The 15,449-nt window shown below is 37.8% G+C and overlaps 1 protein-coding gene across 1 annotated transcript; it reads right to left on the minus strand.

Annotated features, from left to right (window-relative positions):
- Nucleotides 1-4,062: 4,062 nt before the first annotated feature.
- On the minus strand, nucleotides 4,063-10,805 carry LOC131938632 (F-box/LRR-repeat protein 21). The gene is made up of 8 exons (XM_059296738.1): nucleotides 10,742-10,805; nucleotides 10,162-10,386; nucleotides 9,463-9,703; nucleotides 9,131-9,367; nucleotides 8,861-9,013; nucleotides 8,106-8,305; nucleotides 5,341-5,466; nucleotides 4,063-4,095 (listed from the first exon to the last, which is right to left on the minus strand). The coding sequence occupies exons 2-8, from the start codon at nucleotides 10,288-10,290 to the stop codon at nucleotides 4,063-4,065; spliced, it is 1,119 nt and encodes a 372-aa protein (XP_059152721.1). The 5' UTR covers nucleotides 10,291-10,386; nucleotides 10,742-10,805.
- Between the last annotated feature and the right edge of the window lie 4,644 nt (nucleotides 10,806-15,449).

Consider the following 15,449-nt stretch of genomic DNA (forward strand, 5'->3'; position numbering starts at 1 on the left):
GTTTGATAAGCGGAAGTTAATAATCATGTTCTAATCATAATTTGATGACACTTTACTAAACGAAATACATGCGTACTCTCAATTTTAGTAAATGTATTCTATAAATAAAATACTACCGCTTTTTAAAATATTTAAATAGCTGTGAATAATTATATATTTACGGAAAAGCTTTTCATTTTCTCCTTTAATTGCAACATTATATAAAAACGTGTTATGAAAACGTATTTAGTTAATATTTGTTTCAATACTTTGAAATGTTAAAACAATTTTGCACTTAATGAACACAAAAAATGTGCGTTTAATTGCGCGGAAAATAAAATAGTACTTTAATTAATTCATAATTAGGCATCGAATGGAGCAAAATGTCATGTCGGAATGCATTGGCATCGGGTCTTGTATATAAACGTGTTTTATAATAGATTTTTATTATGCTATATAGAAAATAAAATTATTTTCTTTAAATATAATAATAAACACATTAGAAAAACGATTTTGCTGATGTTATTTAACCTTAAATGTCTTGTCCTGGCATCAGTCATCTCCCTTATCAGCTGGACAAAACTGGAATCTTTTACAAAAACACATTGCTTGTACGAGGATCTGGTGGAGTGGGGAGGGGACTTGCCTAAAATAAGACTGTAAATGGCAGTCGACTGTTTAAAGCTGATAACATTTGGCCGTTTTATTAGTACGCCAGCTCCTCCTGTTTGTGACTTCTTTAACCGAGCCCTCAGTGTGTGCACTGATCCAGGAATTACTGGTTAGTAATTGTTTAGTTCTTAGAGTTGATAATTTTGATGGGGAATCATTGTTTAAGTATAGTCGATCCTTTCCAGCTTAATTACACCATGTTCATGGACTTGTTCAAAGAAGCTTACTGATAACTTTTAGGTTATGTGAAATCTTTAAGATATTTTCGTTAGTCAACCACAGGCTAAAAACAAAACTGGGCATCTAATTTCTCAAGATATTATACGTTACTACGTTTGTTTTTTAAAGGTTTGGATCAGTAGCGGCTGAATGAGCTGTAGCCGATTTTTAGGGGACCCAAATTGACCACTAAATTGTTGGTTTTCACAATAAAAACAAATGTTTTAATGTTTGACTCACAAGCTTCAATCAATTTTTTTTTCAAAATATCAAACATGTGCACACACCTAAGTATAAATACCTGCTGTCATCACCTCCTACCCAGATATTGTTTATATAAAGCAAAACTCCCTAAAATAACAGTCCGGAGCAGCGATCGCTTGTGTCCTTATAATGAGTTAATCTTAGCGTTACGAAAAGCAAACAGCAGCCAATTGTTACAAATGATTGATCCATCTTTAAAAAATATCCAGTAATTTAATTTTTTTCCCGTCAGATCGAGTAACTCGGTGTTAACAAAAATATAAGAATAATACTGTAAAGGTCAACACTGTGAGCTAGTTTAACAAAAATATAAGAATAATACTGTAAAGGTCAACACTGTGAGCTAGTTTACTCGTTTACTGATGGATTTGGGCCCGTTTATTTTTTTTTTGTTTAACACACACACACACACACACACACATATATATATATATATATATATACATCAAATATATATGCATATACCTATGTGTATATGTATTAACCTATATTACTTTATGTATCTAATTTTTTACTCCCCCCCCCATACATGGATTAACACATAAGTTATTACGATTCTCAGCCAAAACATTTACCTCAGGCATATTTTCAACGTTGAGTTAATGTAACTCCCCCCCCCCACTCACCCCCCCCCCCCCACCCCAATGGCGATTGCTTTAAACTGTGCTCAGATAATACTAACGATTTGTATCTATAGTCGGTTATAAATACAGCTTGATGTAGCATGTTTTCTCTATTAATCATTAGCAGGTTTACGTCATGGTGTAAACCCCCCCCCCCCCCCCCCACACCCCACTTTCCAACTTTGTCGGGATTTGTCAAATTTGGTCTTAACAGAATATTTAACACTCTAATTCAGTGGTTCCAAACTACGGCCCGCGGGCCGGATGCGGCCGGCGAGGTCCTCTCATCCGGCCCGCGGAGATCATTTTGTTCACGGAAAAAACCGTTTGTTGGTGATGGCTGAGGAACTTTGCCCTGAAAAATCAAAGACATGCCTGGAAGAAACTGGCCCCCAAACTGAAATTTGATAGTTAATGCGGCCCTCGGACTGAAAAGTTTGGAGACCCCTGCTCTAATTAATCACTTAATTAAGTGGAATTATCATTTTTCTGTATATATTTTTCTATTTTTCTCCTTGGTATCACCCTCCTAAATGGGGACACCCGGTGCGGTCCGCACACCCCCCCCCCCTTGCTACGCCTCTGTATATATATATATATATATATATAGGCCTATATATATATATATATATATATATATATATATATATATATATATATATATATATATATATATATATATATATATATATGGGGACCCCGCTCAAGCTTAATCCGCCACTGGGTTGGATGTGTCCTTAGTAAACAAAAGATAAATAATATTCTTGACAACACATTTGGTCGATACAAGTTCTCGCACTTTAATCAGGACAGTAACAAACTCAGAAATAAAAATGACAAAACAACACGTCAAGCGATTTTGTATTATATTTTATTTTTTAAGTTGTTGATGATAACGATACATATACACTCGGTGTATAAAATCCATATAACGTATAAATTCCACGTATTTAAGAAATGCAAACCATTATCTCTTTGCCTGATTTAGTTGTATGATAAGACGACCTTAAAGGTGATGGCATAACACGTAATAATTGTATCACTCTATAATCTATAACCAGAAATGACATGCACAATATTATATTCATGACTACGGTTGAATTGCCCCTGACCAAAACACGTTTCACAGATACACTTCACTTCCAAATTTGCCGGTGATTCTGTGTTACACACAAGCTATCAACTCTTGGCCACCGTGTTTCAGCCCTGAACATCCACGTACTTTACACAAGTTTTGCCAGCCAACAAAAAATTGTCGTCTGCCACGTGTCCTGTAAACTCACGTCCTTATTGTTCAAGGTGGCAACACAGGGGTGGGTGCTGGAGTGGTGAGAGGCAAGACCCAGTTTGATGGCAATCTCGATGAGTTGTTCCTGGCTACTCATCAGGGTTGAAGTCTCTACTGACAAGGTTTCCAAATTGTGACACCTATGACAAATTCATTTATCAAAACGTTTTCTTTCGCAGATGGGCACTGCCTTCTTGCAAATAGTAAACAACAAGTAAAGAACATACTGTACTGATTAAAGAACAAAAACAAAAAAAGCAACAAAAAAAAAAACGTTCAGATGTTAGTGACGCTGACCATGAATCAGCTACAACAGAATGCTTTTAGAAATTCAATGTAAAGTTCATATGCATTGTCAGTAAAAATCAACCGATGATCTTGATCGTTAGCACAAAAATAAAGTCTGTTTTATTGTATGACTTAAAGACAGGAGCGAAATTTGAGAAATAAAAAAGAGGTAGACAGGGCAAACCATCAGAAAGACAGATTATAACATACTAGCTTAGTGTGGAATCCTTAGGGAAAGAGGAGTTTCAGAGAGCAAAAAGTTATGAAGATGGGGGAGGATGGATTTTCAAGTCTTAAGCCTAACAAAATCCAGTTATTTGACGAATTTTACATAGGCATATGCTCTTCCAGTGGCGTAGGCAGGGGGGGTTAGGGGGGGGGGTCATAACCCCCCCCCATAGACCCCTCGGTATATATAAAAAGTATGAGGGGGGTGCAAATCGAAAGTTTGAGGGGGGGGTGCAAATCGAAAGTTTGAGGGGGGGGGGGTTGCAAATTGAAAGTGTGAGAGGGGGGGTGCAAATCGAAAGTTTGAGGGGGGTGCAAATCGAAAGTTTGAGGGGGGGGGGGTGCAAATCGAAAGTTTGTCCCCGGGTAAAAATTGGAACCCCCCCCCCCCTTGAGATGATCCTGGCTACGCCACTGTGCTCTTCAATGAGCCGGAGGGGGAAAAACGAAGAAACTTAAAACAGTTTAGAAGGTAGTTTGAAAAGGAACAATCTAATTTGGTCAATTTTCTCGTCGTGTCTTTAGAACAACTTCCTAAAATAGTAAATTAGTTTTGGATCATCTGTTATGTTCCACAAAGTAATAAAGCAAAAAATATATAAAATATATATATTGCAGTATTGGGGGTTGTTATGTGACGAGCAACCATACGCCAATCTATATGGTACATGTTACTAATTTTATAGAAAATAGGTTTAATACGTAACTTTAAATATACAAAAGTGCTTTAGGAATAGGTAGCAGTGTGGTAACACTACACAGTTAGAATGACAGCAATACCGTAGGATCAAATTACCTTTTGATTAGGCCCAGGAGGAAATATTCATAGGGAGAACTCCAACTCCAAAAACTGATGTTAATATGACGTAATGAATCCTATAAAAACCGATAACAAAATTCTCACTTGTTGGATGAATAATTGTGTTGCATTAGTTAACAAATCACAAGTTGAACTAACCCAGTTACACCCAGTATCAACACACACACACCCTTACACACACACGCACACACGCATTCACGCACGCATACACACAGACACAGACACACGCACGCACACAGGCACACATGCACACACATTCAGACACACACACAAAGACACACACAGACACACAGACACACAGACACACAGACACACAGACACACAGACACACAGACACACAGACACACAGACACACAGACACACAGACACACAGACACACAGACACACAGACACACAGACACACAGACACACAGGCACACAGACACACAGACTCACAGACACACAGGCACACAGACACACAGACTCACAGACACACAGACACACAGAAACAGACACTGGCACACTCAGACACACTCAGGCACACACAGACATACACAGACACACACACAGACACACACAGATACACATGCAGACGGACAGACACACACTCACACTAATCAACAGAAAACATCCAAGAAAATATTCGTACAACCATTTTTAAAAATGGTAACAACACGTTAAGATAAATCAAGCAAACTTATTAAGAAAGGCCTTCATTAAGCCAGCTAATTAAGCCCAATCCTACAACCTCCGCTGTCAGGTACTAGGAGAGATTAGCAGAAACAAGGCCAGGTAAAATGTTTGGTTGTTCTCCTAAGTCCAAAATTGTATTAACCATTGGAAGGCAATCGGTCAATTTAGGGTGCATCACAAATCAAATAGGATAATAATATGGCTGGCTCTCACACATCGATACACTAACATCTGGGAAAATAGAACTACAGTGTGAGAAATCGCCGAACCAACCAAGAATGACTTACCCGAAAGTTGTCTGTTATGTGTTCCAGGCAATGGTGAAAATTTGATAAGCCACAGCTCCAATATAATTTATGTAGTGGCATACAAGGGGTCAGAATTGCAAGTGCTATAAAGTCGTACCGCCGACCCTGAGAAATACAGAGTAGAAAGGTTTTTAGAACTATCAACGAACACATTAACTTGATTGTTATATTATTGTTTAATGTTAGAAGCCTAGCGTAGGAGCGATGGATTAGTGAATTAAAAAAAAAAACCTAGACAATAATTTGTCTGATTATCTTTCTAATATATAAAGCTGAAATGGACTCTTCTGTCTCTGTATGTATGTATGTGGCGGACAGCGGACAGACATGCATATAATAACAAACACGATGTGATCGCTATTGTGTAATACTTTTAAAGTGTTTATTAGCTAAATAAGTTATTTAAAACATTGATATTGATAGTTTTGTAAAACAAAAATCATTGTCCAAACTAATCATTTATATTTACAATCAATTAACGACGTTTAAAATGAACAAAATCGAAGAAAACATATCAACATTCATAAAATCTTAAATTGTGTCTGAAATTACTTATTTTTGTTCCTTTATTTGCCAATTACTTCCGTTGAAAGATCACGGAAAAACAGTTACTTCTCTTTAAAAAAAACATTACATGGGGGGGGGGGGGGGGGGGGGATAGGTTTTATTCTTTTGTTGCTTTTTTTTGTTTGAAAAATTTTTTGTATAAACAGCATGGATTTATAAAGTGCTTTGTGGTAGGTAGAACACTGATATTTTAAATACTGCCTTTTGTTTATATATACACTGAACGTACTGTTTACTATTTAATATTTTTAAGCAATAACTGTTTAGAAGCCACTTCTAAATGTCCTCTATATTTACTTCTATTTTTCGGTTGGCGGAAAAGCTGGGACTATTATTATCGTTCACTAAATTGAACCAGGGGTTCAATTTGGCGCCTTGTTTTTCCTTGTGTTTTTGTTTGGATTAGCGTTTCCCTTTGTGTTTTCATTGTGTTTGTGTTTGTGTTTTCGTTTTCGTTTGTGTTTGTATATGCTGCTTAATAAACACACAAGTCATGGTCCCATACGGATAGGTTTTTCACAGAGGCCAATGCAGGCCTACTACTAAGTACCAGTACTATCAGTACTAATAAAACTCAAGTTTGCCTACAGGTTTGTATATAATTCTTTTTGCTTTGTTTTTTTGTTTGTTTGTTTGGTTACATGAGAGAATCACACTATGTGTAGAGCTGTAAACTACGTATTTATGTAGAGAATAATGTTCTTCTAACTTGAGTATACATTACAATTCTCAAGATCTACACATAAGCTGTCAGAGGAAGGGAAAGTCAAAGTAGATTCTAGATTTAAAATCTATGTCAAACCAAAATGATTAGTTAAAACTAAAAACTATTATACAAATACATAAAATAGTTGAGTTTCTTTATTAAACTATTTTAGCCCTTAAATATATGATATAAATCTTTGCTTTTAGCTTCACATATCATCTAATTTTTCTAATTCGAGAACACAAGGAATTTATCTAGAGCAGGGGTCTCCAAACTTTTCAGTCCGAGGGCCGCATCAACTAACAAATTTCAGTTCGGGGGCCAGTTTCTTCCAGACATGTTTTTTATTTTTCTGGGCAAAGTTCTTCAGTCATCACCAACAAACGTTTTTACCTTGGACTAAAAGATCTCCGCGGGCCGGATGAGAGGACATCGCGGGCCGCATCCGGCCCGCGGGCCGTAGTTTGGAGACCCCTGATCTAGAGCTACGGAAAAACTAGATTTAAGGCAGGCGTAGATTCAAGACCTAGATCGGTCTAAATCTAGATCTAACTCTATCTAGATGTAGAACCTATGTCAATAATCAGTTTCTATACTAAACTATTTTAGGCTTTAATTATTTTATATAAATCTTTGTTTAGCTATGGAATTGACTAATGTGGAATATGATGAGATCTGAAATAATAAGGCCTATTCGCGTAACTCAAGTTTCTTACGCTGACTATCCCACTAATTTGGGACCTATTCGGAAGTGACAAGCTAGCTGAGATGATAGTGTAATAGTTACCACGCGGCTGGTACGGGTTCGTGACACATCATGTTACATTTTTTTTTCAATTTTGTTTTATAGATGTGAATGATAAACTTGCCTGTCGGGACTTAGTGGGACACGGATCAGGTAGAGTTGACCTGTGACCTCAGCATATGAAAGGATAGTGTAGTTAGACCTATGCTCAGCCGAAATTGGTGTTTTTAAAAGACAAAAACATGTCTTTGGTGTGACGTCTTTTTGAAATATGAGGTCTAGCTTTTTGTGAAGATGTGTGACAGTGGGAAGACAATGGTAAAAATCGTTAAACAAACGTAACGCCATGTATGGATGATCCACGAAACACACGGGTATTCAAAAATAGTCTAGTAAATTATTAAAACCCAAGACAATCACTTTGGTGGATCTTTTTATGGTGTCGGAAATTTACCTGATGTCCGACAATAGAAGATAGTTTGAATGTCATTCACAATCATATATTTATAGGAGGTATATTTGTGTATGTAAGATATGTAAAATCTTGATTTATGTATAATTTATATAGTTCCATGGACAAAATTGTTAATATATAAGCAAATAAAATGGACTAAAATTGTGTATGAAATAGGTGTGATGTCTGCGTGCTGATGTCAGTGTGGCTTGAAGAAATTTTTGATCTTTTAGCTATCAGCCTAACGGGGACCAGCTGCTTGGTGAGCTCACCGTTCTTGGGTTGATGAAAAGTTCAACGTTGAGGTTTGGACAAGCAGACTTCAGATACTGCCAGGCTCCACTGGTAGCTGGAGGATGGTGAAATCTGTCATACTCCTCTATAATAGAGATTAATCGCAGACTATGGCTGGCTGTCTTAGCTAGCACGTACAGCAGCTCGTCTGACATGTAGATATTGCAGAGTTTCAAGTCTGAAAGTTGGGAGTGAGTTCAGTTCTGGCAGTAACATTTAGATGTGTGACGGTTTTTTGTGTTGCGGTTTGGTGTGTTTTGGTTTGGCATGTTCTGGTTCGGTGTATTGTGGTTTGGTGTGTTGTGGTTCAGTGTTTTCTGGTTTAGTGTGTTGTTGTTTAGTGTGTTGTGGTTCGGTGTGCTTTGGTGTGCTTTGGTTCGGTGTGATGTTGTTCGACGTGTTGTAGTTCGGATTATTGTGTCTATATATGCAGTTGTTTGTTGTGGTTCAAAGAAACTCTAAATATTTCAGGTTTGAATTCGAAAAAAATTTAAAAAGAGCTGCTTTGTCTTAATTCCCACAAAGTCCACAAAATATGAATATTACTTCTCTAGTCCAAAAACCAATATTCTCAAAGTTTTCATATTTCTAAGTAGGCCTATATTATGGATGTTAAATATGGAAAAAGAGGATTTCATTCAGCTGTGTCGACCCCAACATGTATACAACTCTACAGGCAAACAAATAATTCAAAAGAAAATATCTTGATAAAACTTGAAGAAACAAAACATACCTGATAAGTTGCTAAAACGGGACATGCAACGATGTAATTTTTTATCAGTGCTGACATCCTCTGACTCCTTTTGTATAATGAGTCGGTTAATGTCCAGGGTGTGGATGGTCTTGTGGCACCGATGGCTGGCTGCAGCTTCTAGCAGCCGGAGACCTGTTTCGTTGTTGCAATAAGCATTTACTATTTGGTGGCTGTGGTAGTGCTGGCATGCGAATATAATTTTTTAATATTAGTTTGTTTTAGACCAGCGTTTACATCAGCTTTACCAACCTTCTTCGATATTTAATTCAGCGTGGCTGAGATCCAGTACTTGAAGATTTCGCTGATTTTCTATCAGAAGGGCCAGTTGTTCGACCACCTCCCACTTGTGGTGGACGGAGGATAATTTCAACATCTTCATGTCGGTCAGGCTGAGAGTGACAAGTTGTTGGTTGTTGGTGGTCAGTAGAGCTTCGATAAACTGGTACAAGAATCTTATGCTATAGCTGATGTCTCCAGCTTTCTGCGCTGTAATAGAATTGGTATTTCGTTTTAGTCATTTTGGTTCTTAAATTTGTATATAAATATAAATTGATTGAAAATAAAATAAAAAAGTATGTAACCTGCACAATCGGCTCTAATGTGCAGCAAAGATTTCCCCGTCCGTCTCATGAAAGTGAGCAAATATTTATCATATTTGGTATTTAACTTGAAGTGTCCCGTGCGCCACAAGACTGGACTTGAGAGTGGCAGTAGCCAGGATTTACACGTGAGAGCAGCGTGGTACCTGTCTGGGTTGTCCAGGTGTTGGAAGACTTGAACCAAAACCAGGTAAGGTAGACGGCTCCAGTCAGCATCTGTAAACTGGACGGCGTCACGGGTTAGTAGAATCTTAAGGGGGTTAAAGGTTTAATGAACTAAAATTATAGTGCATTAAGATGCAATCTCTCAACGTTTTAGAGCTGTCCTTAAGACTGAACCGGCGTGGCCGAGTGGCAGCGACTAGGACTGTCAGCTCTAGACCTCGGGTTCAGTTACTGGGCTAAAATATGTGAAATGTCTCCCTGCTCGAATGTGTCTGAGCCAAGAGCACATCGTATAATGTTGATAAGGTGATCATCTCACAGTGCCACACACAACACACACTCTCTCTCTCACACACTCTCAATCACACACACACAGACACAACGTTACACAATGCACACACACAGAAACACAGACACTATTTCTAACATGAATACGAGTACGAAACAGAAATCAGAGACACTCCATTTGATCCACCAGACACGTTTTAAATCTGTTTTACTAAAGTGATAACCTACCAAACCGTGCTCGGTACTACTTTCGCCTGAGCTATCAAGGTTGTCTACATTCAATATTGTGTGGTCGTTGTCAGGTTTGAAACGTTTGTTTTGATGGAAGTACCCTTCTCTAGACCACTCACTGCCCATGATGTGTCAGTAGAGGACGACCACGAAAGAAAAGCTACAACCAGACTCACGACGTTCTGATGTGGTCCTAGGTTTCTTGGTGGTTGCAGGGTAATTCTGCTTTACTTGAAAAGATTGGTTTATATTACCACATTGACAAGATCTGATTTTTGAGAAAAGTTACTAAACGCGGGTCAGTCAAATATTTGTCAAGTGACACTGCGTCAGGTATTTCGTCAGGAAGTCAGGTAGTCTATTTGTTAAAATGTCATCCATCTCGTATCATGTATATCAGGTATCTGTCGAAGTATTAGTCATCTATCAGTATGTCATGTATCTATCAGTACATCGGAAGTCTAATATATATATATATTTGTGCATGTAAGAATGATTTATATATACGTATAATATATATGGATGAATATTTTGAAACTTAATACATTCGCACATGTTAAAATATAATCTAACAAACCATTTTTAAATTCCTAAAGGCTGGTTTATAGTTAAGTGTGGAAATTCTCTTAAAAATCGCCATATTGGATATGCGCAAGCTTTAAAAATGCTAAACATAATTTGATGACGTTTTACGAAAAGAAACAAGTGCATACTCCAGTATAAATATAATTTTAAAAATAATTTCATTATCTAGGCCAATTTCCTACTAATCACTTTCTCGTATACAGAGTATAGAACAAGTATGGTAATCGCGGCAAATAATGAAATTGAAATTTTATCCGTTTTAATCGGTATACTAAATTTATATCTACTCTACTTTCAGATACTCAAAAGCCAAATTGATTGAGTTTCGCTTTTATAAAATCCACGAAATTGTTTTTATAAATTTTAGATTCTGTGCGCAATTTTTTTCCCAACTTGTGAAAGATTTCTGGTCACTGGAAGTGGTACTTTATTTCTGTTACATAGTTGCGTAAGTACTGCTTCAGTTAAGTGTACGAAATTTCATATCTAATTATAAGATCTTATCCATGGATTAGTTTTTTCGTGTCCTTCGTCCTTTATCATAATGTTGGATGGGATTTTCTCCAACGTTATTACTCGTCTACCTGTTTGGCGCCATATAAACCGTTGACTTTATTATCAGCCAACTTTTCATTCTGGATTTTCTTCCGGTGACCAGAAAGAAGCGCAATGGAAAAAAGCGCAAAGGAACAAAGCGCAAAACATAAAAGCGTAACGGAAAAAAACGCAAACGAAAAAAAGCGCAAACAGAAAAAAGCGCAAACGGAAAAAAGCGCAAACAGAAAAAAGCGCACACAGAAAAAAGCGCAAACGGAAAAAAGCGCAAACAGAAAAAAGCGCAAACAGAAAAATGCGCAACCAGAAAAAACACAACGAAAAATGTGCAAAAGAGAAATTTAGCACAATTACCTATATCGACTAGATGACACATTTATCCATAACTGTTAGGGCTGCTGTGAGAGTGTCGTGTTTGATCACGTGATCTACTACCATTTAAAGTATACCACTACCATGTGCATTCCCATCACCACGATACAGGCGATAATGTCTATTATTTTCTTGGTCAATAATTATTCAACTACTATTCTCGTATAAATAAACATAAAACTATCGACATTACACGAAGTATCTCTCACATTCTCCCTAGTCCGAACTATCTAGCGTGCATACCATAACTACCCGTTCCTATGGCAAAACTTCACTCTCTTTCATCCGCATCATCAAACATGCATTCGTCATATCTCTCGCACCAACATTCACTCGCACCAAAATAACAATTATGTATTTAATATTATTTCACATCATGAAGCACCTACCTACTTACCTACTACCCACCTACCCACCTACCCACCTACACACTTACCCACCTACATACCCACCTACACACCTACCTACCTACCTACCTACCTACCTACCTACCTACCTACCTACCCACCTACCCACTTACCCACCTACCCACCTACCCACTTACCCACCTACCCACCTAAAAAGTATCGGCGAAGTTCGTTAGTTTCGTAAACTGTAATAGATATCTTTTTTTTTTAGTGAAAATTCATTGACATCATTGACATAATTATGTTACATATATGTTATATTTTGCGACAACCTTAATTAGTGCGTTGAGCTTGTATGAAAACTCACTTCGAACTAACTCATTTTCATGCTATTTGTTTTAACATTACACGGTAAGCGTCACCCAACTGTTATGATGTGAGGTAAGGACAGGGTCGACAATAAACCAACACGAAATTACGAAAGAGACATAGACTGCCTATTAGAGAATGGACCCCCTAACTTTCCTAACCCCACCATTTATTATTACCTAACTAACCTCTAAATTTCCTGCGCTATATGTTACTTCCACCCCAATCGTTCCTATTCTACAGAATTGTGTGTACTATTTATTTACATTCTTTAATCTCAATATAACTAAAATAGACTATTGTTTGAAGGGTAATGAAAACATGTAAACAAAAGGGACGCTACTCTAAATCTATGCGAATACTTAATTTAACAATCCTAACCCCAACCAAAACATGTAGGCCTACTGAACAGCATAATGGGCTGCATAAAGCCAGAGTTTCTTCCAGGCATCTCTTTTACCGCCCCGCCACCCCCCCCCCCCTTTGAACGAAATGGAATTTATAAAGTAAACATACACTTTCACCAGTGTCCGCCCCCCCCCCCCCCCCGAAAAATGTTGACCCCCTCCCCCCGAAAATCCCCCCTCCCGGAGAAAAAACTCCGGAAGAAACACTGCATGTAGCCTATATAACAGAAGAGCTATGGTTGTTTATATCATTTTGCATTCGTCCGGTAAACATTTCAGTAAAAAACCTTCCATAACCTTTTAATAAAGAAACAAAGAGAGATGAAGTTTTAGAATTACATCATGCTTTGACTTACACCTACTCCAATGGCATCTACATTGTTAAACAGATTAACTATGTAATGTAGGGCTCAATAGGATCAATGAACTAACCTTACGCCAACCAGTTTGAATTTTCGAGTTTTGTAACACTGTTACTAAGCTAGCAAAATGGAAATGTGCATAATCTATATCATCTACACATACACCCAACCACCTACCTAACTATCAACCCACATACCCACCTAACAACCTACCCACCCACTTACCCACCTACCCATATATATATATATGTATATATATGTATATATATATATATATATATATATATATATATATATATATATATATATATATATGAGGTAATTAGATAGATGGGTAGGCAGGTAGGCAGGTAGGCAGGTAGGTATATTGGCAGGCAGGCAGGCAGGTAGGCGGGTAGGCAGGTAGGTAGGTAGGTAAGTAGGCAGGTAGGAAGGTAGGCAGGTAGGCAGCTAGGTAAGTAGGCAGGTAGGCAGGCAGGTAGGCAGGTAGTAAGGCAGGTAGGTAGGTAGGTAGGTAGGTAGGTAGGTAGGTAGGTAGGTAGGTAGGTAGGTAGGCAGGCAGGCAGGCAGATAGGTAGGTAGGTAGGTAGGTAGGTAGGTAGGTAGGTAGGTAGGTAGGTAGGTAGGTAGGTAGGTAGGTAGGTAGGTAGGTAGGTAGGTAGGTAGGTAGGTAGGTAGGTAGGTAGGTAGGTAGGTAGGTAGGTAGGTAGGTAGGTAGGTAGGTTGGTAGGTAGGTCGGTAGGTAGGTAGGTAGGTAGGTATCTAGGTAGCTAGGTAGCTAGGTAGCTAGGTAGCTAGGTAGCTAGGTAGCTAGTTAGCTAGGTAGCTAGGTAGGTAGGTAGGTAGGTAGGTAGGTAGGTAGGTAGGTAGGTAGGTAGGTAGGTAGGTAGGTAGGTAGGTAGGTAGGTAGGTAGGTAGGTAGGTAGGTAGGTAGGTAGGTAGGTAGGTAGGTAGGTAGGTAGGTAGGTAGGTAGGTAGGTAGGTAGGTAGGTAGGTAGGTAGGTAGGTAGGTAGGTAGGTAGGTAGGTAGGTAGGTAGGTAGGTAGGTAGGTAGGTAGGTAGGTAGGTAGGTAGGTAGGTAGGTAGGTAGGTAGGTAGGTAGGTAGGTAGGTAGGTAGGTAGGTAGGTAGGTAGGTAGGTAGGTAGGTAGGTAGGCAGGTGCGTCATAATGAAATAATATTAAATACATCATTGTTATGATGTGTGTTTTATCAGGGTATTTTGGTGCGAATGAATGTTGTTGCGAGAGATATGACTAATGCATGTTTAATGACGCGGATGAAAGAGAGTGAAGTTTTGCAATTGGAACGGGTGGCTATGGTATGCAAGCTAGATAGTTTGGACTAGGGAGAATGTGAGAAATACTTCGTGTAATGTCGATATCAAGGATATTTTTATGTTTATTTATACCAGAATTGTAGTTGAATAATTATTGACCAGGAAAATAATAGGCATTGTGTAAAGTGATTATCGCCTGTATCGTGGTGATGGGAATGCACATGGTAGTGGTATGCTTTAAATGGTAGTTGATCACGTGATCAAACACGACACTCTCACAGAAGCCCTAACAGTCATTTATAAATGTGTCATCTAGTCCATATGGTCTTTGTGCTAAATTTCTCTTATGCACATTTTTCGTTGTGTTTTTTCTGTTTGCGCTTTTTTTCTCTTTGCGCTTTTTTCCGTTTGCGCTTTTTTCCGTTGCGCTTCTTTCTGGGAACCTTTTCTTCCATTGGCTTTGTCTATCAAAGAACAAACTACAAGACAGCAGTTGTTTGTATTTGGCCTAATCTACCCCAGGGTCCCCACTCAGGACTTTTGGGTTTAAGCGACCGATATTATTACCCCTTTAGTTAGAAAAACATTTCTACATATGATCCTATTTTATGTGATTTCTATATATTATATATTTGATTTTCTATTATATTAAGAAAATTCAAAAACAAATAATAATAATAAATCGCAACTTTAAATAAACCGGGAGTGATCTCCCCTAAACTTTCTCGAATATTTTTATATAAAATAACAGGGGATGGGAACTCGGACTATAGACATGATTTTTAATTCATTTTAAATACTTAAAGTTTTAAAAATAGAATAAAATCTCGTAGACAAAAGAATTGCACACCAAGTGAACGCTAAATAAAAAAGTGCATAATAGTGCGCAATATTATTAGTACTTTAAAAATTTACATTAGTTTTTTGAGAAATCGGAAGTAGCGTAAATTACTACTTCCGTTCAACGGAAATGACTCAAAATTTAACAGAATGTAGAGAATTAGATTTTT

This window comes from Physella acuta, unplaced genomic scaffold (genome assembly GCF_028476545.2).
Source record: "Physella acuta isolate Inbredline_101_S28 unplaced genomic scaffold, ASM2847654v3 ptg000254l, whole genome shotgun sequence".
In the NCBI taxonomy this organism is placed as follows: domain Eukaryota; kingdom Metazoa; phylum Mollusca; class Gastropoda; family Physidae; genus Physella; species Physella acuta.